The sequence below is a fragment of the Cutaneotrichosporon cavernicola genome (assembly GCF_030864355.1).
Source record: "Cutaneotrichosporon cavernicola HIS019 DNA, chromosome: 3".
Lineage (NCBI taxonomy): Eukaryota > Fungi > Basidiomycota > Tremellomycetes > Trichosporonales > Trichosporonaceae > Cutaneotrichosporon > Cutaneotrichosporon cavernicola.
Genome location: NC_083395.1, coordinates 874,868 through 899,299, shown reverse-complemented (window position 1 = coordinate 899,299; position 24,432 = coordinate 874,868). Strand labels below are relative to the sequence as shown.

The 24,432-nt window shown below is 60.1% G+C and overlaps 7 protein-coding genes across 7 annotated transcripts; 5 read left to right on the top strand and 2 right to left on the bottom strand.

Annotated features, from left to right (window-relative positions):
• Positions 1-750: 750 nt before the first annotated feature.
• Positions 751-5,845, top strand: CcaverHIS019_0303400 (uncharacterized protein; the record flags this gene model as incomplete). Its single annotated transcript, XM_060598774.1, has 7 exons — positions 751-895; positions 933-2,006; positions 2,048-3,647; positions 3,681-4,147; positions 4,180-4,227; positions 4,268-5,344; positions 5,379-5,845. 7 exons carry the CDS (start codon positions 751-753, stop codon positions 5,843-5,845), a joined length of 4,878 nt encoding a protein of 1,625 aa, XP_060455535.1.
• A 278-nt stretch (positions 5,846-6,123) lies between these two features.
• On the bottom strand, positions 6,124-7,504 carry CcaverHIS019_0303390 (uncharacterized protein; the record flags this gene model as incomplete). The annotated part of the gene is made up of 3 exons (XM_060598773.1): positions 6,124-6,476; positions 6,511-7,400; positions 7,440-7,504. The coding sequence occupies 3 exons, from the start codon at positions 7,502-7,504 to the stop codon at positions 6,124-6,126; spliced, it is 1,308 nt and encodes a 435-aa protein (XP_060455534.1).
• A 424-nt stretch (positions 7,505-7,928) lies between these two features.
• CcaverHIS019_0303380 (uncharacterized protein) lies at positions 7,929-9,147 on the top strand (the record flags this gene model as incomplete). The annotated part of the gene is made up of 5 exons (XM_060598772.1): positions 7,929-8,157; positions 8,228-8,317; positions 8,439-8,605; positions 8,729-8,958; positions 8,994-9,147. The coding sequence occupies 5 exons, from the start codon at positions 7,929-7,931 to the stop codon at positions 9,145-9,147; spliced, it is 870 nt and encodes a 289-aa protein (XP_060455533.1).
• A 2,360-nt stretch (positions 9,148-11,507) lies between these two features.
• CcaverHIS019_0303370 (uncharacterized protein) lies at positions 11,508-13,371 on the top strand (the record flags this gene model as incomplete). Its single annotated transcript, XM_060598771.1, has 2 exons — positions 11,508-11,582; positions 11,623-13,371. 2 exons carry the CDS (start codon positions 11,508-11,510, stop codon positions 13,369-13,371), a joined length of 1,824 nt encoding a protein of 607 aa, XP_060455532.1.
• Positions 13,372-14,605: 1,234 nt separating this feature from the next.
• Positions 14,606-16,653, top strand: CcaverHIS019_0303360 (uncharacterized protein; the record flags this gene model as incomplete). The annotated part of the gene is made up of 4 exons (XM_060598770.1): positions 14,606-15,357; positions 15,392-15,456; positions 15,492-15,891; positions 15,924-16,653. The coding sequence occupies 4 exons, from the start codon at positions 14,606-14,608 to the stop codon at positions 16,651-16,653; spliced, it is 1,947 nt and encodes a 648-aa protein (XP_060455531.1).
• Positions 16,654-17,294: 641 nt separating this feature from the next.
• On the top strand, positions 17,295-22,102 carry FHL1 (uncharacterized protein; the record flags this gene model as incomplete). Its single annotated transcript, XM_060598769.1, has 3 exons — positions 17,295-17,477; positions 17,725-18,695; positions 18,748-22,102. 3 exons carry the CDS (start codon positions 17,295-17,297, stop codon positions 22,100-22,102), a joined length of 4,509 nt encoding a protein of 1,502 aa, XP_060455530.1.
• Positions 22,103-22,494: 392 nt separating this feature from the next.
• On the bottom strand, positions 22,495-24,267 carry GCD11 (uncharacterized protein; the record flags this gene model as incomplete). The annotated part of the gene is made up of 3 exons (XM_060598768.1): positions 22,495-23,649; positions 23,910-24,047; positions 24,139-24,267. 3 exons carry the CDS (start codon positions 24,265-24,267, stop codon positions 22,495-22,497), a joined length of 1,422 nt encoding a protein of 473 aa, XP_060455529.1.
• Positions 24,268-24,432: the final 165 nt, after the last annotated feature.

Here is a 24,432-nt window from a genome sequence, read left to right as displayed (position 1 = left end):
TCTGACCTGGGCGCCAGTCACCCAGGGGAGAGAACAAGAACAATCTGACATCAGGCAAACACGCAGTGGCGTCGGAGGCATGGAGTGTGTCCCATCGGTCATGGCGTTGTGTTACGCGTGGGTCAGTCGCCCGTGAGGCATTATCAAGCACACCAAATACCCGGTCTTGGAACGGCCCTCGAGATCTTCCAGATGAACGGTGCCGACGCCATCTCCCAAAGTCAGCTCCTGTTCTAGAAGTGCGGCGCCTCGCACTCTTTCCGAAACTCGGAGGGGGCCTCTTGTGCCTTTTGGCAGCTGCTACATTCAATTATATTTTGTCTCCCATTCTCCTCTCCCCATAACCCTATCCCAATGGACAGACATCTTTATTTGACAATCGGATTACCGTAGCTGATTAGATAGTGATACCGTGAGAAAGTTGACCTTTGGTGGCGAATCAACCTCCACCAACCTCCACTTTGCCTCCACTTGACTTGCCACCCAGGCCATGTTAGGTTACGTGGGGGTTGTTATCAACCTTCGTCAACTGCCGAGATTTCTTGTTGTTTCGTTTCTCATTCTACTTTTCCTCCACGAAACACTTGATTCCTTTCTTCACCCATTCTACATTCACCATTCACTGTTGTCTTGGTGACAGAATATCCTGGTAGAGGCCGGCCCTCGGTTCACCTAATTCCTCATCCACTGTTTCCCTCACCAATCCTCTGGTCCTCGGCCACCTTCCTCGGTGGATTTGGTCCACTCATCATGTCCGACTCCATCCCGCCGGCTCTGACTATCCCAGCCACGTCACAATGTCAAGTCCACCTCAAGCAGTCTGACTACGACCTTGGTCAGATCCACCCAGCAGTCAAAGCCGCGCTAGCGGGAAATGTTCCTGATCAAGCACCAAGTGAGCTCTCGCCGACGGCAACGCTGACCTTGTCCAGTCCCCGTCAACCTCGCCCACATACATACCCTCACCATTCCGGCCTTACTTGCAGCGCCCGATACTCATGTCGAATACCCCACGGGTCTGCGTGAGAACGAGGACCGCGGGGTTTATGATGCAATCGTCAACACGCTTCAGAAGTTGACCGACGCTGGCACGCCCACGACCTTAAGCCTGCCGACCGAAGCGTGCGTCCACCTTCCTTTTGACTTCCTCAAGCTTAACAAGGAGAAGCGCACACGTGCCAACCAGCGCAGCCCCGACGTATTCCTTCCTGGCGCCCGCAAAGCCCTAGTCAAGTTACCTGCCGTGCACGGGTATGCTGGACGGACCTTCCTCGTCAACACCGTTGCATGGGACAACGTTCACTGGCTCCACGCGGCCCTGGCGCTCGACCCCGACGAGTCACCGACGAGGAAGGGCGTTTACCGAGACGACATTAAACGAGTAGTTTTGCGCACCGGTGTGAAGATTGTTTGGTTCCCTGGACCCACCAACGAGAGTGACATCGAACTGCGCTTCCTGATCATCATCGACGCATATTTGAACATGGACACCATCGATGGGCCCCGCCTTCCCGACGTTGGCGCAACTCTCTTCGGCGTCGTCCTCACCACAGCATTACCCTCTGATGCTGAAGCCGGATCGCGTGATACAGTGGAGAGCTGGTTGGCTGCTCGAGCCTCCGCTCTCAAGGGCTTTTACGACTGCCTCCAGCCTGCACCAGACCATCCATACAGCTTTGACGTTCGCAATCTCCAGCCTCACGATCTTGCCTGCAATCTCCTCCCGTTCCAGGCGCGCACCGTTCGGCTCCTTCTCGAACGTGAGGGAGCACCGTTGTGCAGAGATATCTTACCGCGCGAGCCCAAGGGCCAGTGGGCTCGGGTTCATTTCGATAATTTTGGCGATTACGCGTTCCGCCGCTTGACCGCCGACCTACGACCCATCACTGCGGACCCGAAAGGCAAGGGCCGGAAGGGATCCCCCGGAGTCGACCCCGGCTTTACAGGCTTACCCACCCTGTTTAACCTTTCCAAGGTGCGCGGCACAATGCTGTGTGAGGAGATGGGTAAGTCTGGGAGGAAGCCTTTGGACATTGTTGACACTCAGGCCTTGGCAAGACCGTGGAAGCCATCGCGCTCATGGTCCTTCACCGCCACCCCCTCTCAACACTGCGGACCCTTGCCATTCCGCCCGCGACTCTTAAGTCGCCTCATATCGACCTCCTGAACCCGCCTGAGGAGTACGCGCTCCCCGAGTTACAGGAGTGGATCGACAAGGAGCACAGTGCTTTCGCCAACGCCGTGTCATGGTCGGAGGAGTCGCAGTTGAACGTCGCCGAGGTGGCCGCCACGCTGGTGGTCACGCCGTTACCACTCCTTCAGCAGTGGGTGAGCGAGATGAATACTCACGCCCCAAATCTCCGAATCTGCGTCTACCCGGGCTGGAAAGCGTTGATCACTCAACTCAGGGCCAAGCGCAAGGAGATTGCTAAGGCTCAACGGCAGCGCGAGGTCGAGAGTCTCAAGCGCAAGTCGAAGAAGATGCGGAACAGCACTAGGCGCAAGTACGCCAAGGGTCGCAATAGCGAGCGAGTCGATGTCGAGATGGAGAGCAGTGACGAGAGCGACGATGAGGACGAGACTGGGAACGATGGGGCGCACTCCACCCTTCTCGCTCTCACTCAACAGGCCTTCCTTGATTATGTTCGCGGACACGACGTTGTGATCACCACATACCAGACACTCGGGGAGGATCTGACAGTTGCCAATCCCGCACCAGTCCGCAGTCGCCGCTCCACGGCAAAATACAACCTTGAGGAACGCCCTCGGAGCCCTCTGGTAATGTGCGAGTGGTGGCGTGTGATCATGGACGAGGTCCAGCTCCACGGCGACCAGAGCGCAGCCGCTAACATGGTTTCCCTGATTCCGCGCAAGCTCTCCCTCGCCATGTCGGGAACACCAGCGCGGTCCGACATCAAGGATCTCATGGGCTCGCTGAGCTTCCTGCGCGTTCCCATAGGTGATAGCACGATGTGGCACCGGCTCATGCAACCGGCCAACGCGTCCGCTTTCCACGGACTCTTCCAGGCCATCAGCGTCCGCACCACCAAGGCCGAGGTGGCCGGCGAATTCAACCTTCCTCGGCAAAAGCGCTTCGTCGTCCCGATCCAGCTGTCCGACATCGAGATGCACTACTATCTCGACACTTTGGAACGGCAGCGCGAGCGTCTTCAGAGCCAGCAAGGCGGTTTCACGCCCCACCTGTTCAGCGTGGCCCTCCGTCATCTCCGACAGATTTGTACCCACATTCAGGTGGGCGCTTTGCAGCGCGGCGGCTTAGGCAACGTCCTGGATCGTGGCGGACGCATGCACCTTGGTAGTCGCCTCATGACCATGGAGGAGGCCCTGAAGAAAATGAACGACGATCATCAGGCCGAGGTTATCACCGAGACCCGTCTGCTCATGCGGTACAAGATCAAGAAGGGCCAGCTGTACATCCTTAACGACAATGACAACATGCGACAGTTACGCGCGATCGGGCAATACGAGGAGGTACGCCAGATGAGTACGGCGTTACTTGAGAGTGCACGAGCTCAGTTGGCCGAGGCCGTCGGGGACCGTGAGGACAGTGTGGATGAAGAGGAAACCCACAAGTTGTCGCGGCACGAACGCGACCGCGTCAAGCTGATCACGTCGATTCGTTCCAGGTGAGATAGGCAAAAGGTCCCATCTGACCGCAGCATCCGTGAGACGCTGCTCCTTGTCCATCGTGCATGGTTCCTCGAGGGCGACGCCCACCACCAGATGCTCGACGAAGGCAGGGAAGTGGCAGGCTATGAAGCGGCCGAGGCCATCCGCAGGGAAATCCTCAAGCGCCCTCTCGAGATTGCCGAACGGTCGATCACGACCCTAGCTACGGCGTTTGAACAGCACCCCGCGTACGCCCGGGCTGATGATCTTCGTTCCAGCAATACCAACCACTTGGGCGGCCTCTTGTCGTCCAACGTAATTGAGCAGTCCAACAGTTTGCTCAAGATTCTGAACGACAACGCCCTACTTGTGCATAGTTGGCGCCAGAAGCTCTACGAACTGCTGACTGGACCTGTCGAGGCGCCGAATGAGGAGGTCCCGTTGCCTGGAGAAGGACAGGAGGTGGAGAACCCCGACGAAGAGTATTATGCCAAAGCGCTCCAAGCGCAGGGAGAGAGTAAGTGGTCGGAAGTTACCGCTGACTCGTAGTCGAGGCATACCTTACCGCATACGCAGCTGCCATTGCGGATCGCAAAGGTGAGTTGCGCATGTGTACAAACCCAGCTGACCATTCCAGAAATGCTGGTGGAAGACCGCACCATTCTTGCCACCCATGAGAGTCGCATCACCAAGAAGCGTGTAACCAAGAACTCGAAGGACGCCGCCGAGGACGCGCAGAACATCGACCTGACCCAGGTTGACGACCAGACGCTTAACCTCATGCTCGAGCGGCAGGCATTCCGTGACCGCCGCAAGCAGGAGGACTGCGAACGCCCGCTCAAAGCCATGCTCATTGACCTCAACAACATTGAGCACAGTGCGCTGAGACAGGAGGAGTCGTTGATTGCGAAGGATGCGGCGACTTACTTGCGGGCGTACATCAAGGCCCAGACAGAGATGGCCACAAAGTTGAACAAAGAGCTCGAGACGATCCGTGCAACGTTCAATCGGCGGGCTGTCTACTTTGCCGCCCTGCAGGACATCTCCGACTCGGTCGCGTCTGAGGACTCGACAATCTTCCGGCAGGCATACCGCAATGTCGACCGCATGGTTCAAGGCTGCAATGAACGCCTCCAGGCCCTCCGTGTGCGCGGCCGATACCTCCAGTACCTCGGCGGCGGTGGCGGTGACGCCATGCGCGACATGCACGAGGAGTGTGTCATCTGCTTTGGCACATCGGACGACACCTTTGCAATGCTACTTGGCTGTGGGCACGCTTTCTGCGTGTCGTGCTACAAGGAGTATCGCAAGTCGGCGTACATGGGCCGCAAGTGTGCGACGTGCAAGCAGCCAATCAACGAGCGCGAAGCGACGCGTGTACGTATCATGAAGCCGAACGAAGCTGAGGCTGGTACCTCTGACTTGCAAGCGACTGGACAGCCATCCCAGTCTGAGGAAGAGGAGGTACTGGACGAGGATCTCTTCGGCGATGTGGACGAGGCGAGCGCGGCTGCCGAGCGAGATGCGCGCAACCGCGCGCTCGACAGGATCAACTACATGCCGCCAACGAGCCAGAGGGACATCCATGCAATGGACACGATGGGCGAGTACGGCTCCAAGATCGACTTCCTCGTCAAACATCTAAAGTGGTACAAGATCTTGCATCCAACCGTGCGCCACGTTGTGTTCTCGAACTGGGCCGATTCTCTACATAGTGAGTTTGTCCATGCCGCCTGGCTGACCTTTAGTTGTCGAGCAAGCACTGCGTGCAAACGGCATCAAGTTTGTGTCGTTTGATGCCAATTCGAAGAAGAACAATGTGGTGGAGAAGTTCCACGCCGACAAGTCGATCACAGTCTTCCTGCTGCACGCGGAGCGCGAGAGCGCGGGCCTGACTCTGACGTCTTGTGGGACAGTGCATCTCCTTGAGCCGGTCCTGCAACACAGCTTTGAGCTGCAAGCGATTGGGCGTGTCGATCGTCTCGGACAGCAGCAGGAGACGCGTGTCTACTGCTATGCGACACTCGACACGGTCGAGTCGCGCATCTTAGCACAGGGTGTGCGCAACGGCACGTCGATCTACCTTGCCGACAAGGAGGAGGACGAAGCGGTGATGGCGACGATGGACAATGTTGCGCACGCCGCGAGGCACGGCGGTGATGTGTCGGCCGTGGCAAGTGCCATTGACGAGGACCTTCTGAAGTTGATTTTTTAGCGCGCTGGGCGAGCATGTTGGTTTCCTTCCCGTCCCGTGACCAACCTTGGGCGGCGAAGTGATTTCCTAAAACGTTGTACAGTATGTATGTATGATTGTAGACAGGTAGATGAAGTGATGGACACGTAGAGCTGAACAGGCAGTGGGGCGGCGGCGACCAGCTCCACCAGTAGTCACACAAGAAATAGCCCACTATTCAGAGGGCATAAAGTGAGTTTTATGTCCCGACGCCCTAAGCATCTTGACTTTTGGTGATCTGTGAATTATGCATCTCTCCTCTACGCATTCTCCTCCTTTGCCTTGACCCTCCTAAGAGCCTCGGCGGCCTCGCGCCTCCCCTCAGCAAACCCACAATCCCTCGCAGCTGCCAGAGCAGCCTTGAAATACTTTTTGGCCTCCCCCCCTCCCTCCATCTCAGAAAGCATGCCGAGGTTGAACAACGCCACACTGCCCGCCCGCTGACACACTGCCTGCCCCACATCCGTCGGGAGGCCCTTACCCCATCCCGCGGCGGTCGTTGCTGCGTCCGCCTCCTGCAGTGCGCGGAGGGACCACGAGCGTGCGGCTTTGATGGCGGCAGGGGTGGACGGGGCGAGAGCATAAGTCGAGAGTGAGGTCATGAGGAGTGCGGCTGTGGTTAGGATTTGGGACTAGGAGAGACTCACCCTGGCATCGATCTGCTGGCTGAATCGACCCCTCCTCGGCCTGGGGCGGCAATATAGTTGTAATGGCCTGCAACACCAGCTGGCCAGCGAGGTCTGGCCTTCCACGGCGGCCATAAACCTCAGACAGGGCTTCCATGGTCATACCCAGTCCGCGGCGGTTGACGCGCCCAGTGTCGCCCTCATTGTCGTGTGGGAGGCGCACGTCACGTCCGACAATGACGGGCTCGGATGATCCAGAGCCCGGAACCGCTGCGCCTGCCGCGCCCGCATCAGTCCCGGCCTCATTGGAGGCGCCCTGTCGATGCGCAAGGCCCATTTTGAGCATAGCCCCAATCGCAGTCGAGAGGTACGTCTCGGCCGCCTCATCCCAAGCTTTGGCTGCCTCGCGCCCAGTCGTCGTGTTCAGGAGGAGTTGCGCCGACGCACCGTCATTCTCTCCCTCGACATCCATCAACTGTGTAATAGTCTGCGTCGGGAACGGCGGCGGCGTACTTGAGCTGCCCAACTTTGCAGCAATCTGGCCCAATTTCTGCCAAAGTCCAATGGCCCGAGTGAGGTCCTTCTCATTCATTTCCTGTCCCGTATACGGGCTCACTGCTCCTGGAACGAGCCCGTCTCCGAAAAGAGAGGCAGCGTCCCGAAGACAAACAAAGGCCCGGACGGGATGGTACGGTTCCAACATGGCGGCAAAAGTCACGTAGAGGCCGGACATTTTCTGGAGGGCTTCCGGATCCAATTCAGAGGGTTGGAGGGCGTGGGCGGCAGCGAGCGTGGCGAGGAAATACTTCTCGGCCTTGTCAGTCTCGCCGTGGTTGCGAGCTTTGATGGCTTTCTTCAGAGGATCACGGATGGTGGCGGGCCACACGCGGAAGGCGGCGTACCATTCCAAACTGGGTTAGCATTTTGTGGGGTTGGGAAAGGAAACTCACATCCCATAAGTCGTAATTAGGATAGCGCCGCCAGCTAGGGCCAAGAAGAGGTGCGAGACGCGCATGCCATTGATGGAAGTAGAAGTAGATGTCGACGCGTGTCGCTTGGCGACTTGGGTCGGCGGGATCAAGACCGGCCGAGCGGGGAAAGTGGATAGACGCCGCACATGCCGTATAGAAAGCGGCTGCGCAGATCGAGATAGCGGTACCAAGCGAGCAAGCATGATGTGGTGGTGTAGATGTAAGGCTTTGACCAGTGACGAGACACGGCGTCACGGACTGGACTTTGATTCAAATACAATAAGGCACGGCCTGACCTCCACTTTGTTGCTGATGTCATTTGGATCAAGGTTGGATACAGAATCCGGCCAACCGGCAATGTGCTGTGCGGGGTGGGCAATGGTCGCGATGCCACTACCACTTGCTCCGTTTCTCTCACTTGCTCAACTCGACTCCTCCAGCTTGTCCAGTATTGGCCCACAACTCACCATGCCAACGCCAGCCATCACCCTCAACGACGGACAAACCATCCCCCCCATCGCGTTCGGCACCGGAACGGCGCTGTACGCCAAGGAATGCACTGCCCTCGTCCTCGACGCCCTCGAGACCGGGTATAGGAGCTTGGACGCAGCGCAGATCTACGCAAACTCCCAGAGTATTGGCGACGCATTGAAGCAGTGGAACGGCAAGCGCGACGACGTCTATGTGCTCACCAAGTGTGAGTGGTGCGCTCGCCCGCCCAAGCAGAATTCAATTAGCCCTCCCAAACAATCTCGCGCTGATACCAGGGGGCAAACGCGACGGCGAGGGTGGTAACGATCCCCGCGCAGTCCTCGAGATCGAGCTCAAGAAGCTTGGCGTCGACTATGTCGACATGTGTGAGTGTCGGCGAGTGCGAGTGGGAGTGGGAGTGCGAGGCTCATCCCGCCTCTCTGAGCCCTTGCCGCACTTGTCGCCGTCGCCGTCGCCATCGCTCACTCCCGCCCAAGCTCACACCAGACCTCATCCACTCCCCCCTCGTCCCCGACGACTTGCAGAAGGCGTGGGCACAGATGGAGGAGATCAAGAAATCGGGCCTCGCGCGTTCCGTAGGCGTCTCCAATTTCCGCGAGGAGGATATCCTCGAGATCAGCAAGACCTGGACTCATGCCCCGGCGGTTAACCAGGTGGGTGTGTGACGGGTGTGCTGTGCTATCAGCATCTCCCTTGAATCTAATCGTTCTTCTCTATTTTTCCTCTCGCTTGATCCTCTTCCCCGCCTCCTCCCCGCTGGCCCACCGCTCACCCAGATCGAGTACAACCCGTACAACTTCCATGCACCAAACATGGAGCGCCTGACAGCCCTCATGAAGCAGCACAACATCAAGATCCAGTGCTACGGCCCTCTTAACTCGGTACACCGCGTCGCGGGCGGTCCTGTTGACCCCGTTGCCGACAAGATTGCCAAGGAGCGCGGCAGCACGCCCGCACAGGTCCTGCTCCTCTGGGCATCGCAGTATGGTGGCGGCACTGTTGTTACGTGAGTCGGGGTCTCTTTAACACGGCTCACCCCAGCACGTCGCGCAACAAGCAGCGCCAGGCCGAGCAACTCGCGGCATTCTCTCAGCCGCCCCTCTCTGCGGACGAGGTTAGTGCAATTGCCCAAGCTGGGCGCGGCAAGTTCCACCGCCAGTTCATGAAGGAGGTGTGGGACCTTGCCAAGGCGTAGATTTAGTTGGTTTAGAGCGATGCAAGAGTCAGTGATTTGACAAGGCCAACACCGTTCTCATCATGTCAACATGACTCGACTGAATCCTCGAACCCCCAACCCCGAACCCCAAACTTGGGCCCAGACATGGGGCCTGGATGGCTATTCCTCTGGAAATAGCAGTTTAGCAGTGTACGAGACGGGCGCCATGGCGCCATGGTGTTTCACTGACAATTGACGTGGAGAGCGAGAGACAGTGCGACCGGCTGAACGGTCGGATGTAATGGGAGGATGTTGGGATGCCCGGCATGATTAATCTGGGCGTCCGTCCGGGGGCGGGTGATAATCAGCGATACTTGTAATACTATCAAATATCAAACGGCAAGATGTACGTGTGCTCAACGGAGGATGAACCCACGGACCAGCTCGGCCACTTTGCACGTAGGGAATGCGTAGTCAGGATACGACCAAACATGGCTTGATGGTAGGATTGCGTGGATGTCGTATGTCGTACAGATTGAGTTGTGTGGCACCAAAATAAACTGGTGGTGGTTTACAAAGTGGAGCGTTGGCTTGGATGCTTGTATGTTGGTTGATAGTTGCAAGATGACGAGTGTGGAATGAACAAAGCAAAAGATCCATTATTCTTAGTTTGGATCAACTGCGCAGCGGGCACCGCTCAAAATAACACCACTCAGACACGGACACTCTAATAACCCTTACCGCGTGACCAAACCACAAACTCACCAGTTACCAGTCTCCCAGTCTTCATGTTATTAATACATGAATAGCTAATTGCTGACCAGACCGACATGTCGGACGTCCTCTGCGTCGTCTGATGGTCCTGCAACCTACATATAGCTACATACAAACCTTCAATAGACAATGAGAGCCACTTGCGACTGGCAAATTCAGGGTTCTCGGCCATCGGAACCAAGTAAAAGCTCGATTTAGATGGCCGGCTGAGTACTTTATTTTCTAATATTAATATACAAATCAGGCTGGATGAAGGATTTGCTTCTGACTGACAGGGTATCCAGAGATCCCTGATGATCCTGAATCCAACACGTGGCAAGGAGGCCGAGGGGACAGATTTAACCCATTACCCTACGACTCTCTCTTCCTTTACCTTGAACTTTTTGATAGGATTAACCAAACCCTCTGCTGCGGTGCTTGTTCCATCCCACAACCCAACCCCTAACCCTCTCCCTCCAGACAGATGAGCCACAATACAACCGCACCACACCACTCTACAGTACAGCACCGCACTGCACCACCCCACCACCGCTCTACCTCGTGACCTCGTAGCTCATCCGATACCACTACCAATTCACCATCTCATCAACATCACAGTCCATCCACAACTCAACCCTCGTCACCCTCGAACACTCTCATCCTTCAAACACCCTCTCCTCCCCTTCCTCCCCCATCCTCCAAACCGTCACCACCCCCCTAAAGCCTTCGGCGCGCCCACCACCCGCCGTCACCCGCCCCCCGCCCCCCGCCCCTTTCATCATCCTCTCCCTGTCCACCCAACCCCTCCCCCCCCCCCGCCATTCCACTTCCTCCAATCCCTCACCGACTTGACCTCGTGCTTCATCGGCCTCACTTCTACTTTCAATTACACACACCCAACCTCATCACCCTTGGCACACTTGTTCACCACCACTCGCGACATCGCGCGCCCCCCTTCCCCTCCCCCTCCCACGCCCCATCGCTCCAACCCCCCCACCCCACCCAGACTTGACCAAGTCCCCTTCCTCGCTGGTCACCTTGCCTTCTCCGCCTACCAACAACGCTTCCTGGACGAAAATACCAGGCAGCCGGTTGCCAACAACACACTTTGTCCCTGTGGTCCGAACCAGTCCCGATCAGACAACTACAGGTGGCGAGGCCACCTCGCCCATTCGGGCCCCTTTTACCGGCACCAACAGCCCTCTCGCGCCGCACATGCGATGAGTCGGTCACCCGGCCCTTGTACGCGGCATCCACCGCGGCCACCAAAACCGCCACCATTACCTACATGGCGCTGGCCCATCGGCGGACCCATCACAGACTTTGGAGATGAGGGAGACGCTGGACCGAGCCGCTTGCAATGCAACCCGTGCTCGGATGCCGAGGCCGAGGTCGGGCGCACACAAGCGCCGGTTCTTGAGCCGAGGCGACCACGAACCCGGGTCGCTACTGCTGCCGTCGCCGCCCTCGCCCTCCTCTCACTCCCGTTCGTTGCCGCCAACCCCGTGCCCACACCCACACCCACAACCACTCCAACACCAACCCTCCAACAGATCCAACCGCGATCAATACATACCGAGCCAGTATACACAGTGCTCACTGTTCCCGATTATGGCCCATCAGCAGTCCCAGAAACAGTCCTGCCCATGTACTTTACCCAGTCGGCAGACGGCCTCTGGTACAGGGTCGAGGAGGCGTGGTCGCTTTATGGCCGCGTCGCCGTGAGTCTTTTTTGCCCCACCCAAGTGCTGACAAACCCAGTCAAACGTCAACGACGATGCAACGCTCACAGTTGCCTCCCAGTCGTACGCGGTCACGTCGCAGATGCCGCTGGGATGGGGCAACAAGACGGACCGCAGCTCGTTTTACAACACCCCGATGATCGTGTCTGCCAGTGTCATACTGGGCATCCTGATCGTCTTTGGCATCATTATTATCACGTATCAACGACGAAAGGAAGCGCGACGAAAGAAACGACACGCAGCACGTATGCGGAGGAAGGCCCTCGCTGCTGCGGGCCTGACTGAAGACGGCCTCAAAGACGCAAGCTCGGTGCTCGAGGCCGAGTTCAAGCAGCGTCTTGACGAGCTCGAACTGGCGCACGCGGCTAAACGACGAGAAAAGCGCGCTCAGCAGAATCAACCGTCCACGTTTGTGCGCACAAAGGTCCGCGTATGGCGCAGTACCATACGCCGCCGCAAGTCTCCACGCGCATCTCACGACGACGACGATCGCCGCCTCAAGGAGCACTGGTCACCCAACGGCGGGTACCGTTCTCCCCGGCGACCAGGCTCACCTGGTTCGCTTCTCACGCGCGACTCGGCCTCGTTCATGACCGAGTCGTCGCGCGCGCCCAGCTTACGCCACTCGCTGTGCCGGGCAGGCCTGGGAAGCACAGAGCAGGGGACAGGTTCTGACACGCTAGCGGAGACGGCGCATTCCGCCGAGTCGGGAAGGATGTCTGGTGACGTAAACGACGAGACACTTTCGCCGTCGACGTCCGCCCAGCAGGATCCAGGAGCATCGTCAGCCTCGCTGCCGTCCCCCTCAGTTGCCCCAGGCCTCGGCGGGCACATGCCACCAGCATACCGCCCCGCTTCGGTTCGAAGTCTCGACGTGAATTTCCCTAATCCAGGGCCGTCCTCGTCGCGCGCGCCGATACCGACCATTGATAGGTCCAACGTTCTCTCGCCCGAGAAAGCGTCGGCGGCTGGCTTCTACCCCGCGCCCGCGACTGCCGACGCCGAACAGGCACAGGAGGTTGCCCGTCGTGCCGACGCCAAGGCACCAATCGTCATCCCCCCTGAGGAGGAGGAGGAGCAGCGACGCGCGATGCACGTCGCGACCGACGACAAGCGCGAGTTGGAGCGCATGCGCCTTGGTGCGTCTGCGCCACCCGTTGCCCGCGTCCAGGACGAGGACGGAGCCGGTCCATCTGCCCCGAACTTTGAAGTCGACGGCGAGGGCTTTGAGATGCTCACCACGGCGTCGGGAGACGAGACGGACGCGCGGAGCGACACGGGCGCTTCGGGCACCACATCTATATCTGGTTTCGGCTCAGCCTCGAGCCGCCTGACGGTACCTGGTCTGCCTGCTCCCCCTCGTGCGGCTGCGCTCCGCTCGTTGCGGACGTTGATGGACGACGACACGCAGCGACATTCTGGTCCTCCTTCTCCGAACCACCTACGTCCTTCGGCCCCTCCATCGCCAGACCACTTTTCCCGGGATCCTTCTCCTGCTCCCTCCGCACCGCCTCTCGATCCCTCTGCGCCTTCATTCTCTCCGTCTGCACCTCCGATGTCGCTCAAGACCTCTGCGCCCTCGGCTCCACCGCTCGACGACTTTGACGAGCCCACAGAGGACGGAAGCGCAGCGGGCGTGTCAAGCGACACGCGCTCGGACGCAGAGGACGATCCTGCACCCACACCCGAAGCGGATGTGGACATGGGCGACATGGGCGTAAGCCTGAGTGTCCGCGGACACGGGTTCCTGCCGCGCTACGAGCCGTGATTTTGAGATGGACACTTGGGGACTGGGAGACATGGGCATATCTGGTTGTACTATCGTTGTGATGTTAGCATAGTATTTTGATCCGCTATCAACGATCGACGGTGCGAATGTCGGAGCGGATGAAGTGCGTTGGGCGTTGGGCGATTGGCCCGACTCGTGTCGGTGGGGACATGTTGGTGCGAGATGGGGAGTACTGCGCCCTCGCTACCCCCGTGTGCAAGGATGAGTCAACTGGGATTGGGTGCGAGCTCGCTTGTACAGTAGTGGGAACAGCTGGACCGCAATATGTACATTGTCCTTGTTTCTCATTCTCTCTGTTCTCATCACTCATCACTCATCACCCACTCCTTGCAACCTTCCTTGCCTCCTTCCAGCAGCCTACATCCTGTATCTCTTCAAGTCCTGGCTCATCTCCCCCTCCCTCTCCATATCTCACTCCCACTCTCACTCTCTATCTTAAACCCCCTCTCCTACCTCGTGTTGCAGTTACTCTTCTGTCTAACAAACACCTTCCTCGTCCAAGTCGGCCGGTCGGCGGTCCGGATCCATGCACGCGAAAATGCCCCCGCCCGTGCCTATCCCTCTCCCAACCCACAACAACATGCCTCGACACCATCATCCATATCGCATGGAGGGAATCGACGTGCACTCGCCCCCGCCGCGAGTCATACACCTCGACATCTCGCACCGCACCCGTCTCCCCCGTTCGTACCGTTATAACACGGCACAATCCCCTTCAACCTACCACTCCAATTCGCCTTCAACCTACCCCGATCACCCCTCAACCTACCACTCCAGTTCGCCTTCAACCCACCCCAACCCCACCCCAACCTACCTCAATCACCCTTCAACCCACCCCAACCCCACCCCAACCTATCACCCCAACCTACCACCCGCCCACCACCCCGCGCCACTTGGCATGAGACCGGGAAAGGTTGGGCGGACCGAGGCGATTCCTAGCTCGCTTGCTCTCACCCCGCGAGAATGGAGCCGTATCGAACCATCACAACACGCGGGCTCATCAAACTGGAACGCCGCCCACAACGGCCCGCCACCCAGCCAGTCGTCGGATGAGATCCATTTCGTATCACAATCCCAGAATGGAGGAGACGATGGCACACTCGGGAACATTAGGAGTCGCGCATACCGCAACTTCCAAGCTACCCTCGAAGACGACAAGTATCGTGAAGCCCACAAGAGGATTTTTGGAGGGAATCCCGAGGTCCACAACCGCATGTTCGGCAATAACGACTCTACGCCCAAGGCAGAACGGTCAGGTTATGAGTCACCCGACCCGCTGGCGTTGAATCCCGGAGACTTCGAGTACGATGGGAACACAGTGGTGACCCCGACCAAGCCTGTAGGGACGAAGAAAGTCAAGGCGTTAGCGACCGTGTCGACGCTCAAGGCCAACCAGCCGTTCATGGGAACGGGACATGACCGGCGCTCGCCCTCGCCGTTGCCTCCGCCGCCGAGTAAGGGAAACGCAGTTCCGCGACGAGAACGACGACAAGCATCCCCCCACGAGTCGCCACTAAAGAAGGCGAGAACGAGCAAGGCGAGCGCGTCCGAGTCCTCCAGGAGCAAGCTCGGCAAGGCCGTTCCCAAAGGCAAGTGCAAGCCTCTCAGCAGCAAGAAAGTGGACCGCTTCCCTACGCCTTCCCCCATCGATCTGCTGTGTTCACAGGAGTCGCTGGACCCCAATACGTGGTTCGACAACCTACAGGCGGCCGACGACAAGAAGTGGGATGAGTTAAAGTACAACGCACTCAACCCCACAGCCAACCCCTGCCGGGTGGAGTCAAGCGCCGACGAGGACGAATTCAAGCAGCTCGAGGAGCGCGACCTGGAGGAGTACAAGCGGATGAGAAGATTACGCAAGAAGCAAACCCAGAAGCAGAGCTATGCCGACAGCTTCTTCGAGAACGCACCACAGATGGCAGAAGAGACTCGCCGACGACGCTCGCTCGAGGCCAGGTCAATCGCGTGAGTTGACACACGTTGCGTATCTGACAGTCAGGCTCGCCGAGACGGTCCAGTTTGCGCCGAAAGAGCGGGAAGTGGGAGAAGATGAGCTTTATTGTGGTGAGCTAGGTGTAGGACGTGCTGAGCTCTCTCAGCGCACTTCAAGAACCACCGTAACCTCTGTCTGTACTGCTCCGAGCCGCTACCTGTGTCGCCGTCAGCGGAGCTCCGCGCGCTGCAGCTACGGTACGCCTCTATCACGAACCTCTCCTTCCGCCAGACAGTCACCCTGTGCACGATGCACCGTGCCGAGACAACGATCATCCCTCTTGGCCTGCGCGACGGCTTTCCCAAGGACATTGATTTCGAAGACGTCGACCGGCGGCTCGAGAGTGGCTGGATCGCCGTTCGGCTCAAGAAAGTCGCCGCGAACCCGAAGCTCTCCAAGTTCTATCGCCGCGCAAAGAAGGAGATCAACCAGATGGGCATTGCGGCATGGAAGGATGTCGCGCACCAGAGCAACGATACCGTGCTGTCTCACGCGCAGCCTGGCTAGTGAGTATTCGCTGCGCCCGAGCTGACGTCAGTTACGGCGATCTTGGGCGAGCCATTATGATTCGGCATTTCCAGAACCTGATTCTCTGGCGCTATCTCAAACTCGGGTCTGACACGGCGCCCCTCCCCGAAACAGACTTTATCGTCACCGTCCTCGTACCAGAGGCGGCTGTTCTCCTAACAATGGAGGACAAGGGATGGGACATCTCACTTCCTCCCAAGGGGGAAGAGTGGGACAAAGCGCGTGCTGAGGCAATGGAGATCTGCCGGCGCGCGGGCCGTTATGGGTACTGGAAGTTCCGAGAGGACGGAGACAAGGGGCGGCTTATGCTCGAGCGCATTGACCAGGCGGCGTCTAAGAAGCGGCGTCGCCTCGAAGCTACACGCCAGGCAGTCAGCGCAGAGATAGATCGCAAGATCCAAGCCGAAAAGGTGCAGGTGGTGAAAGACGCAATCCTCGTCGCCAGCAGCGACACCGAGCAGCCGGACGACAGCGATTGGGGCGACGAGGTGTGGGAGGATGCCGATGCGGTCGCGCAAGCGGCGGCGGCAGTGGATCGGAGAGCAGCCGTGCAGCGGCAGGATTCCGACGCGACGCCTCAGCCCAAGCGGCGTCCGTTGTCACCACGCAAGTTGGAGAGCACGCCACGCCCGATGAAATCGGGCAGGCTGCTCAAGAAAGCGAGTCAGATTTCGCAGGCGAGCAGTGCGGGATACGACGAAGGATGGGACGACCAGTTTGTGCTGAGCATCGACGTGTGAAGCTGATACACGGTGTAGACGATGCGTCAAGCTCATGTAGCATTGTTTGTGCATATGGCGTTGTAGTTGTATTGAGTAGCTGAGCATGGTGCCGCGGTATGAAGCACCCCTGTCATGTGCTCTGTAACGTAACACGGCCAGGGCCAGTCGCAGGGCCAAGTCGCGCCAGTCACAACAATGCATAGCCGAGGCTTTTCCTATTGACATTAGGAGATGACGATGTTTATAAATTTTTCCTTATGTGAATAGAGCCGGTGTATTTGGAGTATTTGCTGGGTGGTGCCTATGTTGGGTGGCGGTTGAATGACCGGGGATTAGGTGTGGGGGGACATAGTTGGGTGGAGGGAAGGAGGCAAGGAGGCAAGGAAGGGAGGCTTGGACGGAAGCCTCCGCTCATCCTAACCACTTGACTCTGTTGATCTTGCGTTTGTGCTACTCACCATTACACCTGCGACCTTGCGACTTTACACACTACCCAACAATCCATCCACCTCATCCTCATCATCCACCTTGAATCGCCATCTCCACTTCCAACCACTATTGGTCACTCTGACACTCTGAAGCGCGTCCACTGCATACCGGCATAACGCCCTCCCCACCCCCATCGGCCCCATCCTCGGCCCTCTCCTCGGCCCGCCACAATGTCCGGGCCGGGGCCGGGCACCGCGCCAATACAACCGCCCCCGCCGAGTCTAGCTGCGCTCCCGGTCGACACGAGCAAGACTGACCCAAAGCCCGCGTATTACAAGCTCCAGTTTGGCGACGAGACAACCGGGTTCAGCTACTATGTCCGCACGCTCAGTGTTGTCATTGGGCGCAATGTTGTGAGTGCGGAGCGAGTGGCACCGTCAGGTGCCGCGGAGGCGGTCGAGTGGGTAAGAGGTGGTGGGGAGAGGGCCAAAGGAGGAAGGATAGAGGACCATTACCGGACTGTGGCAAGCCGTCGCGAGCCAACCCCCAACACCCCTCCCCCTTCCCATCAATAACCACCAACCCAAATCACACCAACCCCCCTCCGAAACTCGTCCAACGGCGCGTGAAGCCCCCAGCCCCAATCTGATCTAACCGCAGGAACGACCACACGTGTCCCCCGCGCCGCCGCTCGCGAGCTTTGGTATCGACTTCCCGTTTTGGGAGGGCAGCCTCGTGACGCCGCCCACGCCGGCGCTGGACGCTGCGGCCCTCGCCCTCGACCCGGACGCACTGGCTGTTGCCCAGGAGAGGGAAAGGGGAGCTGAAATGGAGGTGATAGAGGAGGTCAAGGAGGAGATGATGGACATCGACAAAGCCGCGTTGTCCCCTCCTCCAGCGTCAGCAGCGACCCCAGCGCCTGCTTCTGCGTCTCCACCGGGCATCGCGTCTGAGTCTCCAGCACCGGCTTCTGCGTCTCCAGCACAAGCCGCTGCTTCTCCAGTGCCATCCGCAAAGGCTGCGTCTCCCGATAACGCGCCTGTCGCGTACGCTTCCCCCTCTGCACCGGTCGCTTTAACATCCCCCCTGGCCCAGGGCCCCTCCGACACTACCCCCGCACCCGCCGACACTACCCCCGTTCCAACCTCCTCCACTCCCGCTCCTGCACCTGCATCCGCGTCTGCCACCCCCGCGCCTGATGAGCCCACCTCAGCGCCTGTCTCTGCCGAGCTCACCCCCGCTCCTGCTGACCTATCGGCCTCAGCTACGCCCGCACCCCCCATTCCCCCCGCCTCCAGCCCTTCAGACCCATCCCTCGGCCTCGACCTCTCGATGGCCCTCCTCGACACGGACTTGCTCGACATTAAGCCCGACTTTGGCGACCTGCTGAGCTTCGACGGAGTTGACGTCATCCAGCCCCCGCCCCCACCGCCCTCGGCGCGCCCGGCGCCTGTGCTGCTCGAGCACGTCGACGTCGACCTCGGCCCGCTCAAGAGCGTGTCGCGCAATCACGCCAAGATCGAATACAACAGCGATTGCGGGCAGTTTTGCCTCGAGATCCGCGGGCGGAACGGTGCTTGGGTCGACGACAGGTTCTTTGTCAAGGGGTCCATCGTCCCGCTGATACAGGGGTAAGTGCAGAGCGAGGGCTCCTGTCGTTCTCCAACTCGAGCTGACATCCAGGTCCATGATCCAGATCGCGACGCGCATCTTCTCCTTTGTCCTCCCTCCCTCGCCAGAGAGCTCGCCGCCCGTTCAGGCTGTCTCGGACGCCTTGGATAGCGGGTACCCGTACGACCAGTTGCCGTACCCTTACAACCTCCCGCCCGAGGAGGTGGGTTACGCCGAGTTCTACGGCGAGGCTGGACCTGGGCCTGCCACCGCGGCGGCTCTGGCCGCGCGCATCCCGACGTTCAACGCGTTCACAGCGAGTGATGGGTACGGCCTGAACGACTCTGGTCGTTATGACGATCAGGACTGGGTCGATGAGTGGGAGTCGGGACAGTCGGAGAACAACGAGAGCAGCGACTCGGACGACGACGACGACGATGACGACGAGGAGGAGGAGGAGTATGTGCGTCCTATCCCGAAGATTCGCCTCCGAACACGCCGCGTTGTGATCCCTGAGGATGATGAAGACGACGAGTCGTCCCTATCTGAGTTGCCCAGCGAACCAGAGCCAGAACCAGAACCGGAGCCCGAGCCCGCACCCACACCGAAGAAGAAGAAGAAGAAAGAGGCCGTCAAGGCCGAGCCTGCGTCGCCACCGCAACAGCCGCAGAGGGCTGGCAAGGCGCCGAAGAAGGGCGCGAAGGGGGTCAAGGCGCCGAGCCTCGTGCTCAAACCGCCGGCGAAGAAGGGCAAGGCGGCCAAGGACGAGGCGATGGATATTGACTCGCCAACGCCCGAGCCGGTACAGACGACGCCGAAGAAGAAGAAGAAGGACAAGGCGCCGAAGGAGTCGAAGAAGAAGGCGGTGGTGATGGAGAAGCCTTCGGATAAAGTGGAGAAGATTGTGAAGGCCGAGGTGTCAGTGCCGAAGCCGGCACAGGTGGCACCCGTGGCCCCGCCTGCACAACCAGCACCACCCGCACGCGTCGGCCTTGCGCTACCCACTGTCAAGACCGAGCCGAAACCGGTCGTGCAGGCGCAACCTGCTGCGCCGACCCTCGCTGCCGCGATGGCTCAACCGCCTCCCACACTCGCCGCAGCAGCACAGGCACCTCCTCAACCGGCAACACTAGCTGCAGCACAAGCGCAGGCTGTACGTCCGGCCGGAGCGCCTGGCGCTCCAATCCCGGCTCCCGGTGCCCCTGGGGTGCGCCCACCACAACCAGCCATGGTACGCCCGCCAGGGCCCGGTGTCCGCCCTCCTCCACACGGCCTTGCGCTTCCCACCGTCCGTCCTCCGCAACCGGGTGCCCCTGGCCAACCAGGGGTTCCTGGTACGATGCAGGCGCGTCCTGGGATGGTCGTCCGCCCTGGGATGCCCGGCCAACCCATCCCTGGGCAACACCCGGGAATGGTGCGCCCGCCCGGAGCGCCTGGCGCTCTGCCTCCAGGAGTGCGCCCTCAGCCCGGCATGATGGTGCGACCTGGGATGCCTGGCGCACCTGTGCGCCCGCCGATGAGGCCACCACCAGGACGCGGCCAGCAGGTAAATGCGCCCGTCGACACACCCAGGCCGTACTACATCTCTGAGCTGAATGACAATCCCGCGCGACCGGGACACATATTGTGCTCGGTCCCGATCCCGCCATCGGGCGCAGGTCCACGCAACCCGCCGACCACGATCCGTGGCCTGGACGGGCTACCGTTCATCGGGCCATCTCCGCTCAAGCCGACACTCACCTTCGCATCAGTAATCTACACCGCGCTCGTCAACTTACCTCGCGGACGAGGAACGCTGGGTGAGGTGTGCAACTGGGTCGCGGGCGAGTGGGAGTGGTTCCGCCTCAACCCCGAGGCCGGGTGGCAGAACTCGATCCGCCACAACCTGTCACTAAACAAGGCTTTCCTTAAGGTTCCCCGAATTCCTGAGGACGACCCGGAAAGCAAGGGCAGTGTGTGGATTCTGGATCCCGAGGAGGGTCCGCTCTTTGAGGAGAAGCAGCGGCGCGACGCAGCCAAGAACGAGGGCAAGGCCAAGAACGCCGAGGAGAAGCGCCTCCGCGAGCGCCTCAAGGCCGAGGAGCGTGCACGCAAGCAGCGTGAGAGAGAAATCGCCGCCGCGCAGCAAGCACAGGTGGCGCGCGGCTTGCCTCCGGGAGCGAGACCGCGCCCGCCGATGAGCGCGGCAAAGACACTCGGAAAGGAGCGCTTGCCCGTCATCATCCGACCACTCGACGCAGCCATGCGTGCCAAGAGCATCATTGACAAGGTCGATGCCAACGGCTTACCCCTCCCCTTCGTATGCGATGGCGCCCAGCTCATCCTGGACCAGGCGACGTTCGGGCACCTAACCTCGGACATTACGGACAAGCTATTCAAACTGGGCGCCAAGGCGGCAGTAGACGTCCTCGCCAACTGGGTCATGAACAAGCAGAAGAAACCTCAGCCAGCTGTACGCCCTCCCGCCCACGGCGCCGCTGGTGTCCCTGCCCGTCCTCCTCCCGCAGGTACAGCGGCAGGCTCCGCACCCACAGCAGCTCGTCCACCCGCCGCCGCCGCCACCGCCGCCGCCCGCCCTCCAGCGCCCGCGGCAGGAGCAGCCAAGATCGGGCCCGCACCCCCTGGCGCAAACCTGACCCAAGTCATCTCCATGATCGCAAAGGTCGCCAACGCGCGTGGTGACGTAAACGCCGTCGGACCAAACGCCGCCGCATTGTTGCGATACATCCGCGTCGTCGGCGTACAGATCGACGTACCGCTCGCCACGCGCATCTGGCAGACGGGCATCGTCCCCCCCTTGCCGGCCAAGAAGGTTAACGGTAAGCCTGGTGCACCTCCGGTAAGGCCTGGCGGGCCGGCTGGTGTCAGGCCTCCAGCGGCAGCTGGGACAGCCGTACGTCCTCCCGCACCGGGGGCGGCACCAGGGGTACATGCTCCTGCTCCGGCTGGAGCCGCAGCGCTGGGAGTGCGTCCCCCTGCACCAGCAGGGACGACTGGAGCCGTTAGGCCACCGAACGGCGTGCCTAATGGTGTTGCGCGTCCGCCCGCGCCTGCAACTCAGGCTGGCGCGGTGTCCCAGGCGGCAGTCACTCAACCCCAGGCCGCCGCGCCGACTCGTGTGGCGCAGCCTGTCCAACAGTCGCCAACCGTCGCACGACCTCCAGCCCAGCCGCCCCAACCCACGGCAGTGTCGGTGCCAACCCCTGCCCCGCCCCAGCCCGCGCCAGCTACAGCTACAGCGCCGCCCACCCCAACTCTCGCCCCACCCCAGACCCCAGCCAACCCCGGGATTAAGCGCGCGTTCGAGCAGGGCCCCGGCCAACCCGCCCCTGTCCCTCCGACGGCCAACGGCACTCCGGCCGTCGCAGCCGCAATAGAGGACCCCAGTGCCAAGAAGCCGCGCCTTGACGTCGCTCCGGCAGCTTGATTGTGTTATGGTGTAGCATATGCATGCCTTGTACGATGCTGATGTGTGGGGTCAGCTTTACGGTGGTTACGGTGGTTAAGGCGGTTTAGAGGCGTATGCAAGTCAGATTTGGACACCGTGGGAGAGTTGGGCGGACCAGCAATCATGTCCGCGACAAACCCTCTTGCGATAAGATACAGCATTGAGGAAATTCAGCCCACAGCATTCATTCAGTCCACTGCTGGTGCGCCCACGCCGCTGCGCCCACGCCACTCGCTCACGCCACTCGCCCTCTCTGCAGTCTGAATGCCAGTGCATGCTACGGTCACCTTACTACGTGGCGTGCCAGCCTCGCTGACACACCTACATGCCTCTCTATGTCAAGCTACCACTCGGTCCGCAGGAGACCTCGACTAGTCCTCGCGCACCTCGGCGAGCACACCGCCGCTCTTGACCTCACCCCAGCCAATGAGACGCCAGTGCTTGTCGATACGGCGCGAAAGGGCAATCTTCTCGCCCTTCTCGGCACACGCAGGGGTGGTGAGCGCAATCGTGACCATTGCACCCTTGATGTTCTGGATGCGGCCACCAGTCTGCGAAGCACCAATGTTGATGAAGAGCGTCTCGCCGACAACGACCTTGGATACACGCGCCTTCTTCGTGTCCTCGGTACGCACACCTAACAGGCGGCGGAGGAGGAAGACCTCGGCCTTGATCTCAGTGTAGATGGACGGTCCCTTGCCGACTGCACTCATGACCATGCCGAGCAGGCGGTCGGCACGGCAGAGCGCAGGGTCCACGAGCGTACCGGCACCAATGAGACCACCTGGGACGGCGAACTGGAGCTGGTTCTGCTCGGCATACAACGACACAATCTTCGACTTGAGGGGCCTGCACGTGCACGTGCCGCTCGCGTCACGGGTGATGATACCGGGACGGATCTCGACCTCCATCCCCACCTTGAACACACCCTGGAGAATGGAGCCACCAGCCACACCACCCTTGAGCTCGTCGACCGTCGCACCCGGCTTGTTGACGTCAAAGGAACGAATGACGACCATGCGTGGGTCGGCGGTGAAGTCGTACTTGGGCGGCGCAATCTGCGCAATCGCCTGCACGACAGCGTCAATGTTGAAGCGGAGCTGGGCGGACACAGGGATGATGGGTGCGAGCCTGGCAGTCGTGCCCTCGACGAAGCGGCGAATCTGCTCCGAGTGCTCGAGCGCCTCGCTCTCGCGCACCAAGTCCATCTTGTTTTGGAGGATGACAATGTTGTGGGGGTCGATGCCAATTATCTCAAGCGCGGCAAGGTGCTCGCCTGTTTGGGGCTGCGGGCACGACTCGTTACCAGCAATCAGGAGCAGGGCGCCGTTCATGACGGCGGCACCGGTAAGCATGGTTGCCATGAGGATATCGTGTCCCGGACAATCGACGAACGAGACATGCCTGATGAGTTCCATGCGGCCGTCGCAGCCTGGGCGCTCGCACTTGGGGTTGAGCTCCTTGGACGACGGGTAGGAACGGTAGCAGGTGGGGGGCGGGCAGGCGGGGTTCCTGCACTTGTAGATCTGAGGTTAGCGCAGTCGCGACGGTGCGTAGCGGCGGAGCAGAAGAGCCGAGGTCTCTACAGAGACGTGGTAGAGCGGTGGCCTTGGAAGTGGCAAATCACGAGACACATGGTGGCGCCTGAGCGGCAATCACCAATCGAGTTAGATAGTACCTCGGATGACTCATCGAGAGACCGGCATGCCCAGTCCACATTGCGGCCACCACCTTGAACCAGCTTAAACCAGCGTCCCCTCAGACCCCGCGCCACAATGTCACGCACCTTGGCATTCGCGTAGCCAAGCTTGATGGTAATGTTACGCTCGAGCTCGTTCTTGAACCGGACAGTCTGCACGCCCGAGATGGCGCGCACGGTTGACGACTTTCCGTGCGCGACGTGTCCGATTGTGCCGATGTTGATCTGGCGTCAGCGAGTTCGAGATACTTGCCTGCTCCAGAGCAGGCAGCTGTGAGCTGGCGGCCGAGGTAGTTGCCACCCATCACAAACGCACAGTGGCCTGCTTCGAGATGACCTCGGGCGAGAGCGCAGTGAGCTGGGTAAGGTCGACGTTGACCTCCTGGGCATTGAGATCCGAGTCGCCGGCCGCAAACGCGGCCGTCGTGTCGTTGACGGCGGCCATGGTGGCTGTGTAGGTGTGGTTGGGGTTGGGGGTTGGGGGATGGGGTTTGGGAGGGGAGGGCGAAGTGTTGAGGAAATGTGATGGGTAATGGGTGGTGTGTGGGGTAGCGAGGGACGCTTCGTTTTGGCGCTCGGCGCTGTTTAAAGAGATTGTAATGTCGAGGTC